Here is a 25,845-nt window from a genome sequence, read left to right on the forward strand (position 1 = left end):
TCCCCCTTTAATATTTTTCCAAAGGATACAGACCTACTTTCTTCCAGCCTTTCTCCTGAAGTTCCCCAAGTCCCCGAGTCATTCTGTTTGTTCCCCGCTGCATCATTACCCATCTCTGTAATGTCCTTTCTCATATTTAAGTGATCAAATCTGGGCACAGATCTCCAGATGTGCCCTTACCATTCAATCCCTTAGACCATATTAGGAACATTTCCTGCAACATGTGCTCAATATTTTCTATTTATGCTTCACAGGCCTGATTCCCCGCCCTGTCACTCCAGTGATTTCCCTTCGGTGGTCGAATGAGACCCCTTAACTTCTCGTTTTACTGGAGGTTTTTTTACGCATATTGGGCCACAGAACTTGGGAGCTCTCAGTATCCCAGTATCTTGATCTACCCCTTTAGAACGCTCTCCTGCCTCACCCTCCATCAGGGAAGTGAAGCTGCTCAGTTCTGTTGTCTCTGCTACTGATTTGCTGAATGATCTTGGGCGAGTCATTTCCTCCCCTTCTCTCTGCCTCAACTTCCCTGGTTGTAAAGTGGGCGTAACGGTACTGCCTCAGACGAAAGTAGCTACATGTTATCTCCTCTTCCTGGCCATGAGAACTCTCTCTATTTTTATATAGACCACAGTATGAGGCTTAATTTTTAGGCTTCCCAGGCCTTTGAGGGTTTGTCTACACTATAGGGTAAACCTGGGGTTCGAACTCAGGCTCAAGCCCAACCCCCCTTCAGGCTACACATGCATCATGTTAACCGGGGTCCCAGCACCGCATAGGGATGGAGAGTCCACGCTTGAACCAGGCCGGCACCAAGGGTTCAAGCCCTATTGCTTTGCGGTGTAGACGCAGCCCCTCTAGACTCGTGCTCTGGGAGTCCTCCAGAAGTATCCCACAGGCTGACAAGTTTTGCCACACTGCCCCACAAATAAAGGGCTGGAGTGGCCACACAGCGGGAGGACATTAGGAAGTCTGGAATATGGGAGGTTGGACTCGGGCCTATATAATGCAGTGTGGACGCTGGAGCCCTAGGTTGGGATCCAGCGTTCAGCCATTCCTAACCTGGGGTTACAAGCGCGTGTAGACGCTCAAGCCCTAGGCTAACAAGCCCAGACTCTGCCAACTCGTGTTCTACTCCCCCTGGGCTGCTGCTGCAGTGTAACCAGACCCTCAGGCTGCATGTTACGTCTACCCTTCACGCTGGGGGGGGGGCAGGGGTGATGCCAAAAAATAGTGTAGCCATGGCAGCAGGAAGGGCAAGCAACCCTGACGGCGTGCCTGTCCGAGACGCTAGGCACGGACCCGGGCTGCTAGCTCCTCCCACTGCGGCTACTCTCTGTTTAAACAACACGCCGAGCTGGAAGTGTAGATACTCCTTAGAATGTGAGCGTCTCCCTCAGCTGCTTAGTCCAGCGAGAATAAGAGTCCACAGCATTGAGAGAAAGTCCTTTAGCTCAGGTGGACTGGTAGGAGCCTGCTCTGCTCCTCTGTATTCACTGGCTGTGGAGGTGACCGCAGGGGCAGCATAGAATCATAGAAGATTAGGGTTGGAAGGGACCTCAGGAGGTCATCTAGTCCAACCCCCTGCTCAAAGCAGGACCAACACCAACTAGGAGGGAGGTGTCAGTGTTGGTTGATTAGAGGTGGTAGGTTTGGACTTATTCCTGGAGGTTTCATCACATGTCATAATCTTTAAATAAAGGTGAATCTTTAATTCCTGGAGACTCCAGGACAATCCAGAAGGGTTGGCAACCTTAGAAGGGGAGCCCTGAACAATGAAGTGAAACCTCCAGCTTGGTTTCTTGAATCAAGCCGCTTGTCCCCTTCCCCAGCAGCCTCCTCCCAGCGGGGCTGTGTAGATATCTGGCGTTACTTCATGATACTCTTCTTCCACTGCCCTGAGCTTGAACCAGCCGCAGCTCCCGTGCTTGGGGCTCTGGGCTAGACCGGGGGCCGGTGTCACCTTTTCTTACTGAAACAGATTTTTGAGGGCAAATGGCTTTTTGAGCAGAATGAAAACTTACCTGGAAAACGTTCCGAGAGGTAGAAACTTTCTGGTTTTGCACCGGTAATAACGTCTTAGCTTTTGATTAAAAGGGGAATGTTGGGGGGAAACCATTCGATTTGCAGTTCAGATTTTAGTCAATATTTTTGGGCTTAAGTATCGGGAGGTAGCCATGTTAGTCTGTATCCACAAAAACAACGAGGAGCCCGGTGGCACCTTAAAGATGAACAGGTTTATTCGGGCATCAGCTTTTGTGGGTAAAAAAACCCACTTCTTCAGATGCCGCATGAGAAGTAGGGTTTTTACCCATGAAAGCTTATGCCCAAAAAATCTGTTCGTCTTTAAGGTGCCACCGGACTCCTCGTTATTTTGGGGCTTGTCTTTTCAAAAACCTTTTTGATTTAAAAAAAATGGTTTTGAACCCACTTCTTTTTCTTTCCATTTTTAATGTAACTGGAAAAGGTCACCTTTTTTTAAGATACAAAATTTTCAAAATTTCCTACAAGAAATAATGGAACTCTTCCATCTGTTCTCATTGGGGCCCACTGCTGAATGGGTTCCTAGTGGCCACTAGAAACCAATCCCCCTGGGAAATGGGGGAACCCTCTGGTAATTGTCCGCTGTTCTTAACCCCTCTCTCTAGGCCTTCGCACGAGAGATTATGCAAACTACTACCAAGGCATGTGGGACTGCAGCAGCAACCAGCCCGATGAGCTGTCTTTTCAGCGTGGGGATATCATCTACATCCTGAGCAAGGTAGGGAACGGTTGCACCGTTCCAAAGCTAGGAGGATTCTTGGCCTCTGAGCTTAATGGGCCAGATGTGGAAGTGGCGTCGGTGTCTAGGTGTTTACATGCCCCCGCCCCAGCACTGCAATATCTGAATGCCCGGCAGCAGGAAGACAGCATGAGCAGCAATGTGAAATGATTGCAGCCCAGCGTTCTCCTGTGCCTTATAGCCTGGAGAATGAGTCATGGAAGGACTTGGCCTGACATCTGGAAGGGAGCCCAGGTCCTTGCTGGCTGGCAGCACAAAGAGAGATTGATGTGTCCAGGTTTCTCTAGTGGCTCAGGGCACTGTGACTTGCTAAGAGCTTATGGGACTGAATCCAGGATAGAGTCAGACCCGGATGGTGCTTCCTGGCCAACAGTATTCTGCAATACCCTGAGAAAGCAGGAGGGTGGGCATGCATAATAATGCTCCTTTGCCCTTCTGTAGTGCCTCCCGTCTGCACATGGCAGACACGAGTGAATTAAACCTCACAATCCCCCTCTGAAGTAGGTCAGTATCATCATCCCCGTTTCACAGGTGGGGAATCTGAGGCACGGAGCATGGTCGTTTCCTCAGCAAGTCAGTAGCACGTCTGGGAATGGAACCCAGGAGTCCCGGCTTCCAGTCCTGTGCTCTAATCACCGGACAACTTTCCCTCCCACGGCTGGGAGGCGAGCCCAGTGCTGACTCCCCGCCCCTCCCCCGTTGGCTCTTACTGTTCTGTAATGCTTCCTCCCCAGTCCCAAGCATAAGCGCATGGTATTTAAAATGCCCCCAGGCAAGATGTTTCTCCGTAATGGAGTCTGTGTGTGGTGTTTCTCTGGCATTACAGGGGTAATTGAGTTGCTCAGCCAGGTGTGACCGGGCCTTTCGTTGTCAGGAGCATGCAGGTAAATAAATGAACTCTGTGCACTGTGCTGAACGTGCCCGTGGGGGGAGGGGGACGGGGACGGAGTCAGGATCCTCAGCCAGGCTCCTGTCTAAGGGGGGCCGGGGAGCGGGGTTGCAAGCGACCTCTCTTGTTCTCTCTGTTCAGAAGAGGCCAGGAAGTGGCCGCGGGGCGGGCACCAGCTGCGGCTATGCCTGGTCTGGTTCACAGTGACATTGGAGCGTGTGAAGAGCGTGGCTCTGTCACTCTCTGCCGAACAGCTTAAGGGGCATTATGTTTGTACAGCGCCTAGCACGATGATTTGGCCACAGGGGGTCACTCACGACTCAGGCAGGCTGTTCCCAGCCCCTTCCCTGGATCTCGCATCACTCAAGCACCAGTTTCCCGGCAGAGTTAAGTGTTGTCGCTTCCAAAAGGCTCCCTCGACCAGGGATGAGAACATCCTCTCTTGGCTCTGCCGACAGGTTGCCGTACTGGCTCAGGGGGCCTTCCCCGTTGGACCTGTATGGGTCGGCAGGTGTTTTTTGGTCCAAATGCCCAGCACGTGCGTCTATCCCGGGAGGGCTGGAAGCCGGGCGTGTTCAGGTTCTGCTGAACCGAGCCCCTGCATCCCTTCGGTGAAATCTGCAGGGGCTCAGCACCTCTGAAAATCTGGCCCCCTGTGACTAATGGGGCAAAACCCAGATGTGCCAGTCTTTGTTCCAGTTCCCTTGGTGCTGTTCATCGGGCCAAGCCGGGTCAGAAAGGGAGACACTGCTCAAGGGCTGTGTTTGCATGACCGGGAAAACCCCCTCTTCCAAGGGGAATCCTGAACTCGTGTCACATGATGCTACTGGACCCTTCCTGTGGGCCCGATTCTGGAAGGAGCTGGGCTCGGCCTGCCAGCTCCCACTGGGAGTTGTGGGTGCTCAGCACTTCGTGGGAGTCAGGCCCTTTGGGAGCACAGTCCCATGGATCAGACTCGGTCTCTTCTCTGGAATACAGTTCACTTCAGGAAGAGGGCACCCCCTGGCCCCGTTCCCAAGCTTTGCTTTCTTGAAAGATTCCCCCAGGCTGCAGGTCTGGATTAGTGTGGGGCCTCGGCCAGGGCTTGGCCCATTTTATTTTTTTGAATAGTTACGCCGGCTGTGTTCTTTTTATAGGGAGGTGCAGCCTGAGCACAGGAACTCCTGCTTCCATCTCCTGTCTGCCACTGATTCCCTCTGTGGGCCCTCGGCCAAGCCATCCTGCTCTCTAAGTCTCACTCTATCCTTCTGTAAAATGGGAATGCCCATTGCCTATTGCTGGGCAGCTGTGAGAGGGGGTGGACTAATCAGTACATGTTAAGTTCTCTAAAGGGTACGAGCACTGCTCAGTCCAGGATGGTTATCCAAGCAAAGGATCTGAATTGCCCCAGTATTGACAACTGGATATTTCCTATGGTGGAAATGTGAGTGATCTGATACCCCGGTGATGGGCGTGGTATAAGAAGCAGAATAGAATGCAGCAGAGTAGATGAGGGCAGCTCCGTGCGGGAGTCGCTGGCTGCTTGTTTCTCCCTCTCATTGCCACAAGAACTGGCTGCGCAGAACCTCGTCTGGTCTGATCTCATATGGAGCCCTAACTCTGAGCCAAAGGAATTCACCCAAGGTCTCGCCCTGGTGAGCATAAGGACCCAATGGAACACCAAGATCCTACAGGAACCTATAGAGTTCCCTTCTTAGCTCTTCCCCTGCTTTTGAGAACCCCATTCAGCTGCTGGACCATTTCAGCCTTCCGCTTCTAGGAGGCCTTGGTTTTAACAGGACAAGCTGAAGGCTTTAATTGCACCGCAGGCTGCTCTGTGCTGGGTCTGAGGGTGAGCGGCCCAGTTGTTTCTTTCTGGCAGCAATTCTTGGCCCTTTCCATCCAGGGCTCTCAACGCACTTTCCGGAAGAGGTCCACTCACTTCATTTCCCCACCCTTTTGCAGACGAGCCAGCAAGCGGAAGCGACTTGCCCACGGTCGTGTTGGGCGCGCAAGCCAGACGGCCAGATTTTTGACCTCGCCTAGACCCCGGGGTGCGTGGGGAACGACGCCACTGAAATCGGTGGAGTTACACCGGTGTAAAACCCTCCGTGAGAGAGTCAGGACCCTGACTCTCAGCTTGGCGTTCTGCCTCCCAGCCTCTCGTCTGTGGACTCTGTTTGGGAATCGGCCTCTGCTGCCCTCCCTCACCCCCCCACTTCCCTCACCCCAGCGCAGGGAATGCAGCTTGGAACCACGGCAGGGTTTGAACTCTCTTCAGTGGCTCCAGATTGTGACTCTTCCTCTGACTTCCTCACACGTAACCGATGGGTCCTGAGAGTCTCCCTCTCGTAAATTACTTCGCACGACGGACACTCGTGACCACAGCAGAATGTGGGTCGGAATGAAGCAGGGGGAGGGCGGGGAAAGAAAAGGTGTTTCAAGAGCCTGTTCATTCAGCTGCATTTTAATTTCCTTTTCAATCTTGTCCCAATTAATTCCCCAGAATTAATCTCATCGAAGCAAACTCGGCAGCGTCGTGGCTGCCGTTTTAGCGGTGCGGTCGCTCTGTCTGAACATGAAATAGTAGCTAATATAAAAATCCATCTGGTGCGTTTGAAACACATGCTGGCTGCTGCTCAGGTCCTGTCTGACATTTCCAGCTTCGACAGTGGGAGGACAGTGATTTGGGGGTGAGCGGGCAATCAGGATTCAGCAACCCAGCATGCTCAAGGAGTGATTCCAACCTTAGCTCTGGGGCGCAGGGCACCGGGGCGGAAATGCTCTGATCAAGTTTCCAGGAGGGGATGTAGAAACAGGGTCCCCACGGAGCACACGCACAGAGGGGTAGCATCATCTAGGGGTTAGGGCAAGAGACTGTAAATCAGGGAATCGGGATTATATTCCTTGCTCTGGCAAGTGACTCGCTGGGTGTCCCTGGGCAAGTCACTTTGCCTTTCTGTGCCTTCGTTTCGGGATCTGTGAATTGGGGCTGTTGCTACCTACTCGCCTTCCAGCAGGGGTGGTGAGGCTTGATTCATTAACATGTGCAAGGTGCTTTGAGATCCTTGGTTGGAAGGCACTAAAGGGGGTGAGGGGCATTGCTATTATTGTGTTTTCTCTGCTTCCGACCACAGGTCTAATTGTCTGTATAGTCTGTCGTGGCTGTAAGTAACCTGAAGCAACCAGGTGAGCCGCTAAACAGATCAGTGTGTCAGGTCCCTTCCCTCTGAATCCAGGAGAAGCATGTGCACCCCTGACAGAGGAAATGGGCAGCGGCCCTGCCAGAGGCCCCTGGCATGGGGCAGGGAAGCCGGGCCTTCTCTCTGCAGATCCGGGTTCTGCCGAGCTCCAGCTGGTGTGCTTGGCATGAGTGCCGCAGTCCCAGCCTGCCCCTTGGGAGTGGAAGGAGTCCAGCAGCAGTGCACCGGTACCTGCTAATCCCCAGGACGGGCGTAGCCTGCAGGCGTCCGGCGTGCATTGCCTGATCTGCAACATGATGGCACCGGCATGGTTCGACAAGCACCGGGCCTTTTCGCTGCCGGCACCGGTACTAACGCAGGCTGTCTTATTGGTACCGCAGGCCAGAGATTTGTTGCTCCAGTTCTGGCACCGGGAGTGCCGCGGGGGCCTTCACCGGACTGCCAGTGCTGTGACTGTTGCCAGGGCTGGTCCCGTTACCGCTTGGAACCACTCTGGGCCTGTACCGAGCCTCCAGCGTCGCTCGGGCCCTGGGGCATCCCGGTGCCATTGTGCAGCACGTCTGGGCCGCGTGACGGGCTAGCAAAGCGAGGTTCCGCTTCCCTTCCCTTTTCCCGGCAGCTAAAGGACGCCGGCCCCCTCTCCCCCGGGCCGGGTGATTTGTACGTTATGATAATTATTTGAGCGCTGTGAGACTTCCTATTTTAAGTGGACTTAGTTGGATGTGACACGCAGCCCATAAAACCGGAGAAGTTAATTCTCTCAATTGCTTGAAATGAAAGTGTATTTGGGGGGGAGAATGTTTTTATTCCTTGGACCCTGGAGCGAAAGGAGGAGTTTGGTGACATCTAGTGGCCCTTTTTGTCACTCTCCAACAACTGTACTTGGTGGGGGTGGGGGTGGGGGTGCAGGGGGGGTCTGAGTGGCACAATGAACCTGGTTGCTGCTTGTCAAATAGCTATTATCCACCTCTGACCTAACCGGAGGGGAATGGTATCTGCAAATCTCTCCCCCACCCCACCCCCACATATTTATTATGGGCTGGGAGGGGGAAGCGGAAAACCGCCCCCGGTCCTGTGTTAACAAGCCGCCGTGCGCCGTGCTGTGATGACGGAGGGCTGTGATGGCGATGAAGGGGTTTCGCGCCCATTAATAACCCCGATGGGAGGCTATCGAGTGAGGAGGGATGGGGACGGGATTTGGGGTCAGCTGGAAGGCAACGGTCATACACCGGTCAAATTCAGGCGAGGGCTATTCCTTCTCCCCCCCTTCCCCCCCCCGACAGGAACCAATCGTCTAGAACAAACCCCTGGCAGCCTCATTCCTCCCAGGTAATTTTTATAAATGAGGGGACACCCATTCCAGAAGAGGACAAAAGCCAGGCAGCACAATGACACATCCATGATGCCCCCGCTGCCCAGCGGCCATTTATTATAAACCCAGAAAGAAAGAAAAAGAATAAACCCCGACGTTTCCACTCGGGACACTCTAGCCAAACCCCGCTGCATGGGTCCTCCATCAACACCCCACCTATTCTGGAGCCTAAGCTAGGGTCCCGATAGCAGGGCTTTGTCTTAGATAGGCAATATTACCTCCCCATTTCGATGTTTTTTCCCCCCTACCCAGAGCAGGTATTGGAATAGAGCTAGAGTCTGCTCTCGATTGCTGTGGAGGTGCTCCGGATTTACACCAGCGTCCGTGTAGAGCAGACAGAGCAGGATCTGGCCTTTACTCTGGTCTACATTGGTGTAGGTTAGATGAGAGCATGTTCTTTGCGGTGAGTTCACCCTGCTGCCCCCGGGAGCAAAATGTTCCTCCTTTCCGTGGAGGATCATGTGTGTCGCTGGGAGCAGAAATTCATCCCCGATCTTGGGGTTCCCCTGATAGAAGTGAGATCGGAGTGTGTTCTTTGCTGTGCATTTACGCCGCTGATCAAAATCACAAACACACACACCAGCCTCCCTTTAAGTCTGAACATGACCATTTTCCAGGAGCGTACCAAAGAATTTACCCAGAACTGTGCAAACTTTAGCAGCGCTCTTGGGTTCATCTTCTGAACCACCAGTGCATTTTCAAACTCCGGCTTTTTTTTTTCCTTTTAATATTCAGACCATTTATTTTGTGCTGAATTTTCTAACAAATGCTGTTAAAGACTTCGTCTTTGACAGAGGTAATAATAAATTCACTGTTTAAAGACAGTAGCTTAATTCCTTACACACTCCAATACTGCACAGAATAAACTATATTCATCACTGAGTAATTTTTTACCACATAAATCTTTAAAACTAACCGTTGTAGGCTGTTGAGGCTGAAATATTGTGAATTTATTAGATATGACCATGTAGTATTGGATTCAGAGGTTTCCATTCGAATATATTACAGAGGAAATTTGTGTCTTTAAGTGTGACAATCCTTCTATTTTCTGAAGCCAGCATTATAACCGGCAGCTTCTCCCGAGTCAACTCTGCCTTTATTTGACAGAGATTTAATAATAAACCTTTTGCTAATCTGCCAAAGAGGGTGGGGGTGACATTTCATTCAGATGCCCTGTTTAAAATGTGTGGCAAAAAAAGCTTTTGTTTCTAATCTAACAAATGTCCACCGATTCCTGGTTTTATTTCTTAAAAGGAGGACGACATTTTATCTGGGGTTGCCAAGATGGAAAAATATTCAAGCAGGGTGTCATTTTCAGAACCATCTTTCTTTGACAATAACTTTTACATGACTTGGCTGTCTTTTTTTTCTTTTTTTAACTCCTGTGAGAGTTGGTTTGTTGTTCTGTTCTGTTGGTTCATCAGCAATAAGTTGGACAATGGAAAAATTTAATGTGAAATCCAAATTACACACACACAAAAATAGATCATAAACACTAAAACTTACACTGATTTGTCCAATATGCAAGGGAGGGAAACCTCCTTTTGCAGGGTCACAAAACTTATTTGTAAATTTCTTTTCTTAATTGTAGCCTGTTGAGCTTCTGTATTTAAAACTACATTGTTGTTTCCTCTGATAGTGTAAAATATCAGTGGAAATCTGTTTGTTAGAGAGAGAGATAATTATAAAACCATATCCCGGTTCATGAGGCGCGGGTAACATTTAAGCCAATTGATGTGGTAACATTTAAAGCAGTTATATTGCAAAATGTCACGTATGGTCTAGTTTCATTAGAGAGAAGTTAATAGATTGATGGCATTGAAACTCCCATTCCTGGGAATAAAATAAGTTTGCCTTTGCCATAACTCCTCTCCGTCCATGGCCCAAAAAACTCAATCAGCTCTGCTCCCCTTGATCACAAATGAAATTTCCAAAAACTTCTCCTGCACGGAGCCAGTAACAAATCAACAGTTTAAAAATTAAAAGCTGGCTATTAACTACTAAACAAAAGAGGCAAAAAAATCCCATGGCCATCAGTATAATTGTTCAGACGAGCCCAGGTTGAAAGATAAGAATAAACACACACAATTAATACTCAGCATAGCCCACTTATGATCAAAAGAATTCTCTCCTCTGTCTGAGAATGCTTGTAAACCATGAGTATTTCAGAGTCAGCTTCTATAGTGTGTTTTCCCCCTTTTTTTTTTCCACACTGCTCCATCTGTAAATGAACAAACATCTTGATTTTATAGCCCTTTGCTTTGTAAAACTGAGAAATGGAGGGGTGGGGGGATACACTGGATGCCTAAATAAGACTTTAATTCCAAATTCATTTACGCTATAGCGATGAAGTTGTCACAAACCATAATGCAGTATTTAATTAAAATAACAGAAGTGTATCTAGATATGTCCTGGGGTAGCTATCACCAAATTATAGCCTGTGCCATCCGTATTGTATTTATGAAACAGCAGCTTCGAAGGTGCAGCTGAGCTGATACAGAAGAGTAAACATTTAAACCATTGTTCTCACAAAAGCTGCCTTTTTCTTTTCTTGCCTTAGTTCCCCCTTGCACTTTTCCCCTTTTCTGATTCCTCACTAGTTCACCAAGATCATCTTTATTTCAACTGTCTGTGTGTGTGTGTGCGGGGGGTGTTTTCCCAGTGTTTTTGATCCCCTAACTCCTGGTCTTCAACTATTGACCTCCAAACTCCTGTCGCTCTGAAATCCCCTCCCGTCTGTTGTCATGGAAAGAGTTGTGAGCCCGGTGTCAGAACAGAAAATCTCAGGCAGAACTTGGATGTGGGATTCCAAGAGGGTAGGAAACGAATACATTTTTAAAGTCACTTTCACGCGCGTGTTTTTGTCTCATCTCCTACAGATGCATAAAGTGCACAGACTTGGCAGAATTCAAGTTTTCCTTTTTATTTTTAAATGATTTTGACAGATAATAGCGATGTTTCTTTTTAAGCATTGGTTTCCATTTTGGTCGGGGGGGGGTTCCCCAATTTTCACAGTTACAGGAAATTCTGGGGGAGGTCCTCTGGTTATTTAACGACCGTAGATGTTGAGATTAAAAAAGTAAAAGCTTTATAACCATTAACACTCTAATTGTCAAGATCAGACATCCAAAAAGACAAAGTAAATAGCCTTGAATCAAACTCTAATATGTTCTCATTCAGCACTTTTTGTATATTTTGTTGATCATCTGTGGAGCAATTTTTTTCCATCGGATTGTGTGTGTACAGTGAAATTCACATTTACCAACATTTACGACTAATAATCTAATCCTTCCAACCCTGACTGCGAACAGTATCTCCTACGCACTGCTCTCTAACTGTATGTGTGCGCACATACACACTTGACAAACATCTCTCTTTTCCACAACAACACAGTTTCTGGAGTCCCGTTCACCTCCTTGTCTGCAAAATGATGTTTAGTTTAAGTTTATTCCCAAATTAAAAGGAAATAAACAGCAATCATAAAATGACCCTGGGAATTAAGGGAAATGTTCCCATTTGTTACTGGTCTTTGTACTTTTCAACTGCTCAAACCATATGTGAATAAAACAGGGGCCTTTTCAAGTTCCTGAAAGCTAAACTTCTAGACTCTATTCCCCCTGTAGCATCACTTCTGTCTCATTCAGTTTGCCAGCCCCCAGCTTCCTTTGTAAATTCTCCATCCCTCTCCCTTCTAGGATCAGTAATTACAGGTAGTGCCTTATCTCCTCCTCTTTTTTCCACACAGTCTTATAAGATCATCAGAAGAGTTATGAACGAAACAGAAATAATTGCAGTGACCTTTTGAAAGGAAGTGGCCCTGGGGGTTACTGTATAAAGATATTTTGATAGCACTGATCTTCTAATGGGTGCTCTCTCTTTTTTTTTTTTCCCCTCCCCTTTCCTTTTTTCAGCCGGGGGAATCTGAAATAAATGGCTCCTTTTACACAAACACACACACACACACACAGAGCATCATTTCAAGCCCTCTTCACAGGTCACGCACAAAGTTTAACTCTGGTGACTGCTAATTTTCATCAGGCCCCCATGTTTGGGACTTTCAAGCTGAATCTAATTGGCGGCAGAACACATTGAGAAAATCGAGCGTGCCGTAAAGCAAATAAAAATCTCTCCCTTTATTATTTTTATTTTCCCTCATGGGGAGGGGAGAATAGAAGGGGGGCGGGGGGAAGGTGGAAGGGGAACCAGCCGCTCCTGCCTCTCTGCCCTCACAACTTTGCCATTAAAGTTACACCTACAGCTAAGAAGTTTGGCCGTGAAAAATGGTCATTTTGTTTCCCCTGCTCAAAGCACGTTATTAAAATGCTAATTTAAAAGAAAAAGGAGTTAAATATCTAGCAATGGTGCCGTCTAATTGCAGCCATAATGAGCTCTCTAAATGTGAGTGCCCCTGACACACGGAGCATAAACAGCCAGCAAACAGATCATTAGTACCCGCGTTCATTTATTCTGGCGACCTTACTATGACCCCACCGAGGGTAGGGTAAAGAGCAGGTGGATCCGGCTGTGACACCCCCCTCGGGGGATCCAGGAAATGAAGCTATAAGCAGCTGCCATGGCAACACCTATGTGTGCAGATGATGTAACACACCGGCAGGCTGGGGGCCACCACAATTGGGACGCCTTGTCCACCCCGCGCCCCTCCTTTGCCAGCGAACGAGCCTGAGCGTTCAATTCTTCCGGTCTTTTCACGCGCAGAGTTGCTCAAAGGGAGCCCGATTGTTTGGGGGTTTTTTTTCTTCCCCCAGCTGGAGGCAGGTTTGGGGGGGCCTAGCGCAGAACGGGACCTCGTGTGCACACGCGTGGCCCCAGCTCCACGAGCCAGGGGTGCCAAGCACTTCCAGCAGATGTTGAGCACCCCCAGTTTCACCCCCTTTTCAGAGGGAGGCCAGGCCCTCCCCCCCCGGTGAGGGGCCCTAAGCGTGCAGGGGCTGAGCATCCTCTCGGCTTTGGTGGGATGTCAAAGGAGCTAGGCACCTCTCAGGATCAGGCCCCGAGCCAGCCCCTGCAACCAGCTGCCCCCCACCTGATATGGAAGTGATGGGTGTAAAAAAAAGTAATAATAAAAAAATGTCGACTGTCTCACATTTAGTCTCTCTTCTGCTGTACACTGTGCACGCATTATGTAGATAAACCTCAGCTCCCCCCCCCCCAGCCATGGGGATCATTCAAGTTTTACAAAACAGGGGAAACTGAGGCACGTAACACTGTGCCGTAGCTGGGCGTGGAACCCAGGCGTCCTGACTCTCAGCTATAACCACCCGACCCTGCTTCCTCTCAGCACCTGGGATGGTACCCGAGAGCCCTGACTCCCAGTCCCCTGTGCTTTTCTCGGCTCTAGGAGGACGTTCTCTGCCAAAGGGCTCAGTCCTGTGGTCACGGGCGGAACCCACTGTGGATTGGGCCTGCAGGCCAGCCGAATAAAAGCCGTGCCTGAATGAGAGCGGCTGGGCAGGAGATTAATAAAAACAATTCTTCGGAAATGATTTTCCTCCATTCCAGCCTGTTTGGTTCTAAACAGTCTCACTAATCACCTTCACTTTTTCCAAGGGGCATGGAAAGACTGTCCCTGGAAATTATTTTGAAATAAAAAATAGCCCAAGCAACACCCTGTCTCTCCCCCCCCCCATACCCCTGTTCTTCGGGGGGGCTCCCCCCAACCCAGTGCACTTTAGATGAACCTGTGATATTGTAGCAATGGCCCTTGAAGTGCAGTGGGGAGGTGATTTAGGAGAATATTAAAGGCGATGTGGAGATTCGAAGGCGTCTCTCTCAGGGAGAGCTGGAGAAATACGCAGCACAGATGGGCTGAGCAGATTAAACATTTCCGTCACATTGTTTCCAAATTGTGTTGCTGTGCCTGAGGGTTGGTACTGCGGTCAAAGCGCGGCAGAATGGTGCAAAGCTGTGAGCTGCATGCTTTATGGAATAAATATTAATACTGCAGTTTCACATGATCTCACAATCCCATCATCTTGGAAATGGGGCAGCCGGGGTGGTCTCCAAATTCAGCACTCCCCCCCCCCTTCCTTTTTTCTCTTGCAAATGAAAGTACCTCTCCCTCCCTCTGCTTCGGTGTGCACCTCCTGCCTCAATTACAGAGCTGCTTTGCAAGTCTTTCCTGCAGCTGTCTGTCTGTCTGATCTAGCTGGGTTCCTACACGGTACCTCGTGTCGTGCTATCCATGGGCCTCCTAAAATAGCCCTCGCTTGCCGATCCGGAGTACATCTGCACCTGTGTAAACGCAGAGTAGCTCCTTTGCCTTCCATGGAGTCGCTCTGGATTGACACCACTGTAACTGGGAGCAGAGTTTTAACCTGGCAGACGACACCCCCTGTGGCTTGCATACGCAGAAAGACCACGGGCCCATCTGATTCACAGTCAGGCAATGTCCTTGGGCCTTGTGCACCCATCTTTATCTCTGGGCCAAATTCATCTGTGGTGCAAGTCCAGGGCCCGGGCCAGGGATGAACTGAGCTTATTGTCGCAGGCCGACAATTGTCGAAATGGAGGGCATTGCACAGATGATTTTTTTAAGTTCCCTGCAAAATCCTGACCTCCTCCTGCAGGCAAAGCTCCCGGGGGGGGGCAGTCATCGGGAGTAAGCATGTTCTTGCACATCACAGGCCTGGGCAGTGGCCAATCCCTTCCTAAATTCTTCTGGTGCTGTCCAGCATGAACTGGGCTAAGCCCATTCACCCCAAATGGCAGCTTTGCCCAAGTGGGGATTGCAGCATTTCATTTGACGCCCTCCCTTGCTACCTCCCATATTTCCTACGCTCCGACCGGCCATCACTTTGCTTTTCCCATCCGCGTGTGTTCTTGGGCCTGTCCACCTCCCGCCTGCAGGAATTCATTTAACCAGTTCCTGGCAAGAGCAAATAAATAATGGTTGGGGGGGGTCAAATTTAATCATTCATTTTTATTGTGCTTTATCTGAAGAAAGGTTGAATAATAAACAAGAAGGGGGGGGAGGAGAAAAGGATGGTTTGCTGGGCGCCAAAGTAACGGGGAAGCCGCCTCCCGGTTTAGCACAGCACCGAGCCTTTGACCAGTCCCCTCTTCCTCTGAGGAGATATCCGATAAAAGTCCCCCATGCTGGGAAAACATAAGTGAGCGCTTTCTAAATAAACAGTGTCTCTGAGCAGTTACTGGGCATCTTCCGCTGGCTTCAAGTTTTGAATTCCCTGAGGGGGAAGGTAAATTTTAAATTTCAGAGCTAGCTTCTGCTCCGAGCCAGTTTTCTAGATAAACAGATATATAGCTGACCTGGTATAAAATTCCCTGTGTCAGCTGACCCTCTAATAGCACAAGGCATGCCTCACCTATGAATGAGGATCCTCCATTTGACTAACAATAATGTATGACACACACACACGCTGATAATGGGGCCGAGCAATCATAAACCGATAAGTCCCTGATTGATTGGCTTTTCCTTGGGCATCCATCAAAGCATCATTGATCTTCTGTGCGAAGGGGGGCTGATTGATTGTGTTCCTGAAGGAGGCACGGGTTGTTTACGAGGCCGGGCAGAAAGCGCGTGGATGTCGGCCGGGGCCAGAGGCCGGGGTGAGGAGTAAATATTGCCGGCTCCACTTTCGGTAGAAGGAAAGGAAAGGAAACGCGTGTATTTCGGGGACGGCGGGGGGACGCTTACTCTGGAGGAGCAGATGCTGTCTTTGCAGCCATGTTAATATCACGTTAGCGTTCCCCCGACGACCCTAGGAGGGGAGCCGCCCAAAGATGCAGCCCCAGTTTCAGGGTCCAAGCAACGGGCTCGTGGCTAAAAGCACCGGCCTGAGAGACAGGAGATGAAGGGTACCGTTCCCCGCCTGTCAAAGAGGGACAACAGCTCTGCCATTCTCCAGCAACTCTTTCTTGCTACGTATCCATGCGGCACCCAGCATCACAGAGCTGTCCTCTCGCCATACAAATAAGAAGTTCTCCTTCCACGCCGGAAGCAGAAGATCCCTCCAGGAGTGGAACCGGATGTGTGGGGAAGCCCCTGGCTCAGTGAATCTGGAGGATTCATTGGCCTCTTGCCCCCGCCTGGTTCTAGGGCCCTGTAGGGTGGGGCTGGGGACCCATTAGCATGAGACCGGGAATTAAATTAACATTGGAGGCTGGGAAACCCCAACAGGTCTTGGCCTGAACTTTCAAAGGCCAAGGCCAGCTCCTTAGCTGCCATCAGTCGCCGTAGCCCCATTGAAGTCAACAAGACTACGCCGATTTACAGCTGCTGAGAATCTGGCCCGGCCATCTCATCTGTGCCCAGGACAGGGATGGTCATTCCAGGTCATGGCTGAGCTGCCTTGCAAGAGATCACACAAATAGGAAGCAGCGGGGGTGGCTGGAAATTAAAATGCGGCAATCATGTAGCAGGGGGGCTCCAATCACTTTTTTCCAGGCTTATGAGGAGCAACCTGCTGCTTCCCTCCCCCGACACCTACTGGCAGGGCATTTGCAGCCCCATGGAGGGATTCAAGGCCCTGTGACCGGCGGATCGCTAAGGAGGGCCGTGATGTTTGCGCGGCCATAAATGGCAACAGGGAAACCACCGGAGGCTGATTCAAGCTGTGAAATATCCCGTGCTGGTGGCCGTGACGTGTTTTCGGTTATAGAATTGGCTGCTCCTTTTACAGGGGGAAGGGGATTGTTTGTTCTCCCCTTGCTGATGGAGATTAGCAGCATCAATCCTTTTACGGCCCAGTGCGCAAACCTGCCGGCTGCCGGTTATTGGAACGAGCGTCTGTTTCAGGGGCGCTCGTCACCGCCGGTCGCAGGCAGGAAATGCAGAGAGCTCCAGGGCCGGTGGAGTGGGCCGTCCTGCTGGGAGCGGATCTCTGAGTTTGAGGGAGGAAGTCTCAGGGCTGAGAGCAGAACTGGGGCCTCCTGGCGTGCCGAACAGGTGCTTTTTGTTATCTGTGTGCACCGAGCGTCGTCCTGCAAGGGGTTGGTGGCAGTGTATCCTCTTGCCCTGGGATGAATCAGAAGGGACATGTAAATCAGCGGGGTTAAACAGGTGCGAGTAAGAGGAGGATTGGGGCGAGGAGGGGGAGGATGTTGACTCCCTGGCTTGTAAAGCAACCTGGGCTCAGTTGCTGACTGTGACCGTGTCACTTCCTCGTCCGTTGCCTCAGTGGCCGCACCTGTACAATGGGGCTACATGAGGCTATGCAAAGTGCCTGGAGATCCTCCGGCCAGGTGCACAGTGGTGTTGAACCGCAGGTGTGTATCGCCCTGCAGGGAGTGTGCGTGTCAGACCCCATCTCAGCAGCTCCAGGTGCCTGTTCACCACCTCCTCAAAGCAACGAACGTCCAGATGATTGTCTCAGCTAAGTTCTTCCCCCCTCTCCCCCCACCGAATCTGCGCAAGCACAGAGCACGCAGGCCCTGCTGGAAGTTGATGAGGTAGATTCCAGGGAAACAGTCCTCCATCGCTCTCTTCCCTTGCCCCAGAAAAACCCAGCTGCTCAGCACCCCCTAAATCCAGGCGTCAGCATCTTAGTAAATTAGCACCTCCAGACGAGAGCAGGGTTCACTCGGTGCCGGGCTTTGGCTTGCTGTGCCAATGCACTCCTCGTTTTAATAGTTTAATAAAAATTAGCATAATTAACAAACATCTGTATGATCCAGAGTGGTGCAATTTGGCACTTGGAAACGAGGACTTAAACATTATTGCTGGGAGTTTAATGTTGTTTTAATTCTTTTTGGCACTGTGCAGTGGAATAAACGTTTGGTGCCGATAGTTCTCGACTGGCTCTCATTTGCATTTTCCTCCCTTTGATTATGAGCAATTGCAAGCTCCCCGGCAATTCATCAAAGCAGAAATTATTTTAAAATACCTCGTGGTGTCCGGGCTGAGGCGTAGCTGCGGTGGGCAGAGGAGGGATGGGGCGGGGAGGGTTGGATTGCTCCATTCATGCGTTGGACGGCTCTCTGACCAACCGCCCACCCCTTCCAGCCAAAGGTCTCCTGGGTGGGTTAGTTTCCTCCTGCTGCGAGTGCAGATCCCGTTCATTTCCGCACTAAGGCAGCTGATCATCCAAAGCTTTTTTTGCTCCTCTTTTGCCGCAGGATTTTCCTTCCTGTTTTGAGAGGGTCGCAATGCGGCCAGGGAGGGTCTTTCATCGCTCTGGAACCTGGCAGGTCTGCTTGGCTCAAAGGTTCTGCAGCGTCTGCTGCCACACGGCACCCTGGTGAGCACATCGCTTGCGGAAACCAGCCACCCTGCCAGGTGTTTGCTCCTGTCTCGCACTCGCAGCTGGGAAGCTGGTTAGCCTGCGGTTGGGGAGGCCGTAGGAGGGCTGGGTTCTATCTCTCACCCTCTCTAACTTAACATGTGCCCCTACCCCCAACCACGGTCCGTCTGTGCCTCAGTTTCCCCATCTGTAAAATAGAGACGTAATTCATGCTGTGCAGGGGATCAGCACCTGGGCTCTAAGCCTCCGTGCCTCAGCACCCAAACCAACCGCTAGCCAAAGGGTTTAGGAGGAAACGTCCCGTGTGAAAATTCATCCCACGTGGAAACAACCCGCTGCAGAATTTGCTGCACCTGCTTCTGAAACAGCTGGGGCTGGTGGCTGTCGGTGAAAGCATACCGGGCGAGCTGGGCCATGGGTGAGATCCTCTGCGTCTATGCACTGCTTAAATCCTGCCTACACCCTGAAAAGGGGGCTTAAGTGGAATTTCGGGGGTGCCTAGAACTTGTGCTCAGAGGCCCTGACTTTCTGATTTGCCGGGGGGGGGGTAGCTTGACCCCTGCTCCGCCCCAGGCCCCACCCTCACTCCACCCCTAACCCCCAAGGCCCCACCCCCTCCTCTTCCCACCCCATTCTGCCCCCTCCCCTGAGCACGCCCTGCCCTCACTCCGCCCCCCTCCCTCGTGCACACCGCTGAACAGATGATCCTCAGTGGGCGGGAGGTGCAGGGGGGGAGGGGGAGGAGCTGATCAGCAGGGCACCCGCGGAGTCCGTGCCTATGCTTGGGCTGCCCCTCTGTGCAAGGTTGAGCGTCACCCTCCTGTTTGCAAAGTGCTGTGAGATGCTTGCCTGGAGAGCCCTCCCTCGCTCTACGGTATTATTCGTCTCTTCTTGATGTATTTCATGCTTCAGGGCTCCAGCCAGTCACCTGTCGGGGTCAGGAAGGATTTCCTCCCTCCCCGTCTAATTTTTTGGGGGGAACGGAGGGGTGGTTCTGTCTCCTTCCTCTGAAGCATCACAGATTGCCCACAGCTGAATGTGGGACACTGGAGGGGGGGGCAGGGCTCTGGGTTGGCGCCGAGCGTTCCCTCTCTGAGGTGCTTGGCTGGTGGGTCTTGCTTGGATGCTCAGGGTCGAACTGATCACCATAGGTGGGGCTGGGAAAGAGTTTTCCCCCAGGTCAGATTGGTAGGGATCTTGTGGGGGGAGGGGAGGGTTGCCTTCCTCTGTAGCATATGGGTGTGGGTCACTTGCCAGGATTATCTGGGCCCATCTCACTATTCGGTGCCCTACCAACAGTGGCTCCTCGGTCTCTCCTGTTCTCTGCCTGTGGCACGCGAGAGTTTAGACTCCTGAGGACTTTTAATACTTTGGTCTAATTCTGGTTGCTGGCCTTAGTGATACATGTGTAAATTAGGCTGTAAAGGATTTGCCTAAGGAGTCTGTGGCAGTCAGGAATGGAACCCAGGCTGTCTGCCTAGTGATTTAACGGTGACCCCCATCCTCTCTATCTAAGATCCTAGAATCGTAGGACTGGAAGGGACCTCGAGACGTCTTCTGGTTCAGTCCGCTGCACTCAAGGCAGGATTAAGTTATCTCGTCCAGGATGTCCAAGATGGGCCCTTTCTTGCTTTGTTTTCTCAGGAATACAACATGTATGGCTGGTGGATCGGCGAACTGAACAGCGAGGTGGGGATCGTCCCAAAGGAATACCTCACAGCCGCCTACGAACTGGAGGAAAGATGATCCTACAGGTAAGAGGCATGCTGCTTTGTGATTTAACTCTTCTCACTTCTTCAGAGATCGCTCCCCCACCCCAGCCCTCGCTGATAACAAAACTGTCTTGCCAGGAGGTCTGAGATGTCTGTCCAGAGGCTGGGGCTGGGACAGTCCTGGGGTATGTTTTTAATCTTTTGTGAAGATCGACATGGAGAAACCTGGGAGGATTTTGCCTTTGGCTCCATCTTCTGGTCTTCACCTTACACTGGAGCTAATGAGGCAGGAAAACCATCCTGGCGATTCAAAGACAAGGTAGCGTGGGGTGGGAGGAATTAGCCGTTGACGTTCAAGGAGTGAGGGCGGCCGGTTCAAGCCCAGGACTGGGGAATCAAGGATTCTGCATTCCACTCCCAGCTTTTCTGTGACCGTGGGCAGGTGTCTGAAGTGAGTCCAGCTGTGACCACGAGCCAGGGGCTTTGCAATGGAAATGTCCCTGACTTTTTTCAAGTGCTTTGAGATCCCTGGATGAAGCACAGAAAAGGGTTGTTACCTTCGGGTCAGATGGAGCCAACAGCAACTCAGAAGATTTTGTTCCCAGAAAACATTGTCTCTTGGTGGTAGTCATAACAGTACTTAGCAGAGCATTGGCTACAGATCACTTTTCACACAAAGATCTCAAAGCCTTGTAGAGAGGTGGGGAAACTGAGGCAGAGAGCTGGGCGATCACACTCCGAGTTAGCTGCAGAGCTGGGAGTAGAACCCAGGAGTCCTGACTCCCAATCACCTGCGCTAACCAGTGGCCCACACCGCCTCTTGCTGAATCAACTGGTGTCACCTCATCCCATGCTGTGAGTCGCTGTGCGTGCATCACGCAGCTTGCTTGTGCCATGGTCACGCCCTTTTTCATCTTCTCCTTGCCAATATTCACTCCTGTATCTCTTTCCTCCTAGACCCCCTGGTGCCTCTCTCCCCGACATACTGGACAGCAGCCCCCAGCTCGGTGTCCTCTCCCCTGCTGCCCCTCGGGCACCTATGGAAACCTTCTCCACCTCCACGTGAAGAGACTCATGTCCCAGCACCCACGTCGCTGCTGATGTTTCACAGAGCCCCCCGTTCGCCCCTGAGCCCGTTATCGAGCTAATGTGCCCCCCCACTCCAGATTCCATATGATCGGCCTCATTTCCCACTTGATTCTGAATGACATTTGTATGTGGCTCTTACCCCAGCTGGCGAGACGCCTGAGCAGTCGGCCAACGCAGGGGCCAGTTTTGTTTTCTTTTGTGAGCCGGGGGTGGGGAAAGACCCAAAATAAAGGATTCTCTTTTCGTTCTCACAGTTTCTGGCAGCATCTCAGCTTCCCTGTAGGCTCAGTCCCTGGCTCACTCTGTGGCTAGATTCGGCGATCAGGGAGGAGAGACGGGCGTGTGCCAGGAGAGGACACGACACTGGAACTGGCCTTCCCTCTCCGGCCCTGGTAGACCCCAGCGCAATAAACCAATTCTGCCCATGACCAGCCTCTTCCGATAGGAGCTCCATCAGCTCCTGTGTGGGGCTGGGAGGACAGGTTCTCTGTGCTTCCCCTATCTCTGGGGAGCAACAGAGAACTTCATCCTCCAGGACGGTCCAGCCCAGAAGTCGGATGGGTTGGTACCTTTCCATCAACGTGGGGCAGGGGGGAGGAAAGAGAGAGGCTGTGTCCCCCATGTGCCACTAGGTGGTGGTAGCTAACTGTTGGCCGCAGCATCGGGCCAAAGGGAAAAAAGCCATCAGCCTTCCTGAAATTACCTCCCACATCATAGCACATGGCCAGTGTGTTGATTCTCCCGAGCCAGCTACCATTGCTGGCAGGACTGGCCCTTTTAAGTGTAGTCTTGTCCGTATTCAGCCCACCTCTTACATGGGTGCTCGGACTTAAGCAGGTGTTTTAAGGGCCTTCCCGATTCAGGGGCTCAGTTTCTCCAGGAGAGGCTCCACGAGTTGGCTACACACCTTTGAGGACTAGGGCCAATTAGAGATAGAGCCACGCTGCGACTCGGTGGTGGATTGCCAGTGCTCTCAAAAGCACAGGGAGGAGGGCTGGATCGGGGACAGCTGGTTCTCATTTGTCTCTAACTCCTTTGGCATTTCAAGGCCTCTGATTCCAGCCCTTGCTGCTGGCAGGTAGCAGGCTGAGCTCATTGCCCTCCCTGGCTGCACGGAGGGAAGGATTTCCCTGCTGCAGGAAGGGGCTGGGGGTAAACCTGCCCCCTGCCCCGTTGCTAGCTCATAGCAAAGCACCTGGAAGCCTTTCCTGCCCCCCTGCTGTTGGACGCGGAGCAGGGAAGAGCCTTGACAGCTCTAATTAGTTTTGCTGCTCCACTGGCAAGGGTGCCAAGATGGCTCACCTGCGAGCGATGCACGGCCGCATGGCGGGGGGAGGGAAGCAGCCGCGGCTGGGCAAGAGGAAGGGACTCGGAGCTGTCAGATGTCCCCCCACCCCTCATTCCTGGCTGGGCTCCGTGTAGCTCATGGTGCAGATGGCAGCTTTTGCAACGTGGAAGGCCAAACACCGCTCCTGCTGCAATGTGCAAGGCCAAACACCAGCCCCTTTGTAAGCTGGAGGCATGATCTGTGCCCTGCCTCCCGTCGTTGGCCCTCCAAACCGGGCAGCCCGCCAGGTCTCCCGCCAGCCCTCGGCTCAGACATGCAGGGGAGAGGGATGCGTTTGTGGCTCAAACCCAGGAGAGCTGGGTCTGGAGTAACTCCCCGGCTGCTGCATGGTCCTGTTGGACTCGGCAAAGCTGGGAATGAGCGATGGATAAGAGGGGGGCTACTGATCAGCAGTAGCTAGCAAGAGTCCAAAAATTGGCAGCCAACTCGAGAAATGGCTTAATCGGAGGCTACTGGGGCTGAAATGCTCCGAGCAAGTTAGCAGGAGCAGGTGTAAAGGCTGGCAGAGTGGGGCTCTGTAGGCAAGGGCCTGTGAGCCCAGAGCCCCAGGTTCTGTTCCTTGCTCTACCAAGACATACTGTGTCCTTGGCCAAGTTACTTAAGCCCAGATCAAAGGTATTTAGGAACCTATCTCCTGTTGGAATCAATGGGAGTTAGGCCCCTTTAAGAATCTGGATCTCTCGGGGTCCTGGCTATAAGGTGAGCGTTCCTGCCTTGCGCAGAGGTTGGTGGGTCTTTTTTTTTTTTTTTTTAAGATCACCCAGAGGTTCCTTGCCATTGACTGATCTCTCCTGGGTTGTTTGCAACGCACTTTGGGCTCCTCAGCAGCGAACGCAGGGCGAAGACCCTCTCGGGAGACGCTAACGTGCTCTCTCCACTGCAGAAAGGGCGGGAGGAGACAGCGGGGGGACACTGAGCCAGGCTTTAGCATCTGCCTGTTCCTGATCACCCGCCCTATGATCCCCTGGAAACTACGCGCCCTTCAGAGACCAGGTAGATGTGGGGCCACGGCCAGCTGGGGGTTGAGATCCGGGGGGGGTGCACGGGGCTGTTTCCAAGCCGGGCCCTGACTTAGAGCCCAGTGCAAGGACAGAGGGCAGGTGGCTCAACCATCCCTACTTCGGCCCCCAGCAATGCATAAGGCAGCCCTGCCGGCTTCCCTAACTTATGCCATTCCAAGCGCGCCAGGGCAGGGACCCGCTTTTTGTTCGGCGTCCTGCTGCATGTCTGGGGCCGGTAGATGCTACAGTAATGTAAATAATATTAATATGGGTCCTTATGGCAGCTGGGGTGCGGGAACGCCCCTGCCATGCCCCCTCCTGCTCCTGGGAAGATGGAGCTGCACCCAAGTGGTTAAGGTGATTGGAAGGGTTGGCCTTAAGGCACCGGCTGGCCTGTCCTCATCCCGTGATATTTAGATTTTTGCAGTAAACAGCAGGAGATCTCCCATCCTGTCCATACAGCCAGTTTTCTGCTCCTGTGTCAGGGGGAGCATAGCCAAGCTGGGAAAGACCTGGTGGGACAATCCCGGCCCACTGCGAGGCAAAGAGCTAGTCGCTCGCTGGAGGGTGCGATGGAGGATGAATTTGTCGCTGCACCTGAATTTGGAGTTGGGGATTTGTTGTCTGGGCAGAGAGCCACATTGCACCAAAGCGCCATGCCCAGGAGGCAGAGCCCACTCCGGCCCTGCCTAGGCCAGAAATCTGGGCAGCTTTCTTCGGTCTTTTAGCAGCTCAAGGAGGCCAGGGAGCTGGTTCCTGTGGGCTAGGGAAAGAGGCACCTGGCCGGGTTATTACCAGGACTGGAGCTCATCCCTCTGCTGGGATCCGATTGTAATTACAGTAATTTTCTAAGCGTGCTCTGCACAATGAGTGTTTAATCAGGGCCTGACTGCCTGCATCTCCCAGCTCTCATCACTCACTGGGAGGGCTCTTAAAGAGACAGGTCCCCCCCCCACCCCCACCCCTTCAGCCGGTTGAACAGCTGTCCTGTAATTGGTAGACATATTTGAGCCTCCTGGCATGCAGCAGGGTGCAGCGATTCTGCTGCAGTGCTGGCCTCTCTCCCCGCTGGCAGGAGTCTGCATGATGCTCTAACGGGGAGGCTGCAGCGCGGCAGGGCCCCAGAGGCTGGGAGGGGTGCAGGGGGTGGGGGAATTGGGCCTGCTGGTGGCAGCCAGGTGAGCTGATGCTTGGCTTGGTAGCTGGTTTCCTTTGAAAAACACTCACCCTAGCCTCTGCCGCTGGAGGCTGAGAAGACATGGGCCTGGGTCTGCCGGCAGCCCAGAACAGTCACTCTGAGGAAGGTGTGCACGGCCTCATTCAGCTCAGTGGGGTGTTGACTCCGAAGCCTAAGGGCAACTACTTTACATTTTTATCACACTTTCACTGCTGATCCAAGCAAACACGTGGGCAGAGCTGCGCCTGTGGGTTGAGCAGGAGTGGTTATCGCTCCTCCCATCCCCTGCAGTGGGGTTATGAGAGGGCACCTGCCCCACGGAGCACCTACGGCATGCAGCAGTTCTGATTCCAGCGGTGACACATCCGCTAAGCAGCTGGTGGCAGCAGAAGGCCTAACTCAGCCCTGCCCACAGTGAAGGGTGGGCTCTGGGGGGCAGGGGTTGGCCCTGAACGCTGGGTGCTTCCCACTCGCTGGAGAGCAGGGAGAGAGACCTCTTCTCTTATATTACAAGAGACCTTTGTTGAGGGCAAGGGGGACTTTATCTGCTGTGCACTCTGGGTATCTGCTCTCTGGAGACGGGGGGACGGGAGGCCCTGCTCCCTCCATCTCCAGCTAGGGTCACCAGACAGCTAGTGTGAAAATTGGGACGGGGGTTGGGGGTTAATAGGACCCTATATAAGAAAAAGACCCACAAAGCAGGACTGTCCCTATAAACTTGGGACATCTGGTCACCCTATCTCCAGCAGTGGGCGGGATGGGAGCCAGCAACGTTCTCAGCGCTCAGTCCCGGGGCTGGTGATTCCTCTGTACAGCAGGGGGTTGGCGTGAGGCAGCAGCAGCTTCCCAGGGGGCAGGTTCAACGCCAGCACCGGAGCAGGCAGGTGGCTTAGCACGGTGGAGGTAGCTGGCTCCGGCCTGTAATTCCGATCAGTCAGTGCCAGGCGCCGGGGGCTCCTCCCTCTCTCAATTTGAGCTGGCTGGCTGGTACATGTGCTACAATTTGTTTGCACAGACTTGAGAGACAGCCAGGCCTCCTTCGGGGAGCTGGAAAGGATGAGCCTGGATTGCTT

The 25,845-nt window shown here is 52.2% G+C and overlaps 1 protein-coding gene across 2 annotated transcripts in view; it reads left to right on the plus strand.

Moving 5' to 3' along the window:
* SKAP1 (src kinase associated phosphoprotein 1) overlaps positions 1-21,494 on the plus strand; it is a 227,144-nt gene extending 205,650 nt beyond the window's left edge. For both annotated transcript variants that reach the window (XM_073325920.1, XM_073325921.1), the window contains 3 exons: positions 2,649-2,761; positions 20,090-20,199; positions 21,115-21,494. In XM_073325920.1, coding sequence (XP_073182021.1) covers positions 2,649-2,761; positions 20,090-20,191 — 215 coding nt within the window. In that variant the 3' untranslated portion in view covers positions 20,192-20,199; positions 21,115-21,494. The remainder of the gene's footprint in view (positions 1-2,648; positions 2,762-20,089; positions 20,200-21,114) is intronic.
* Positions 21,495-25,845: the final 4,351 nt, after the last annotated feature.

The sequence above is a fragment of the Lepidochelys kempii genome, chromosome 27, assembly GCF_965140285.1.
Source record: "Lepidochelys kempii isolate rLepKem1 chromosome 27, rLepKem1.hap1, whole genome shotgun sequence".
NCBI classification, from domain to species: Eukaryota; Metazoa; Chordata; order Testudines; family Cheloniidae; genus Lepidochelys; species Lepidochelys kempii.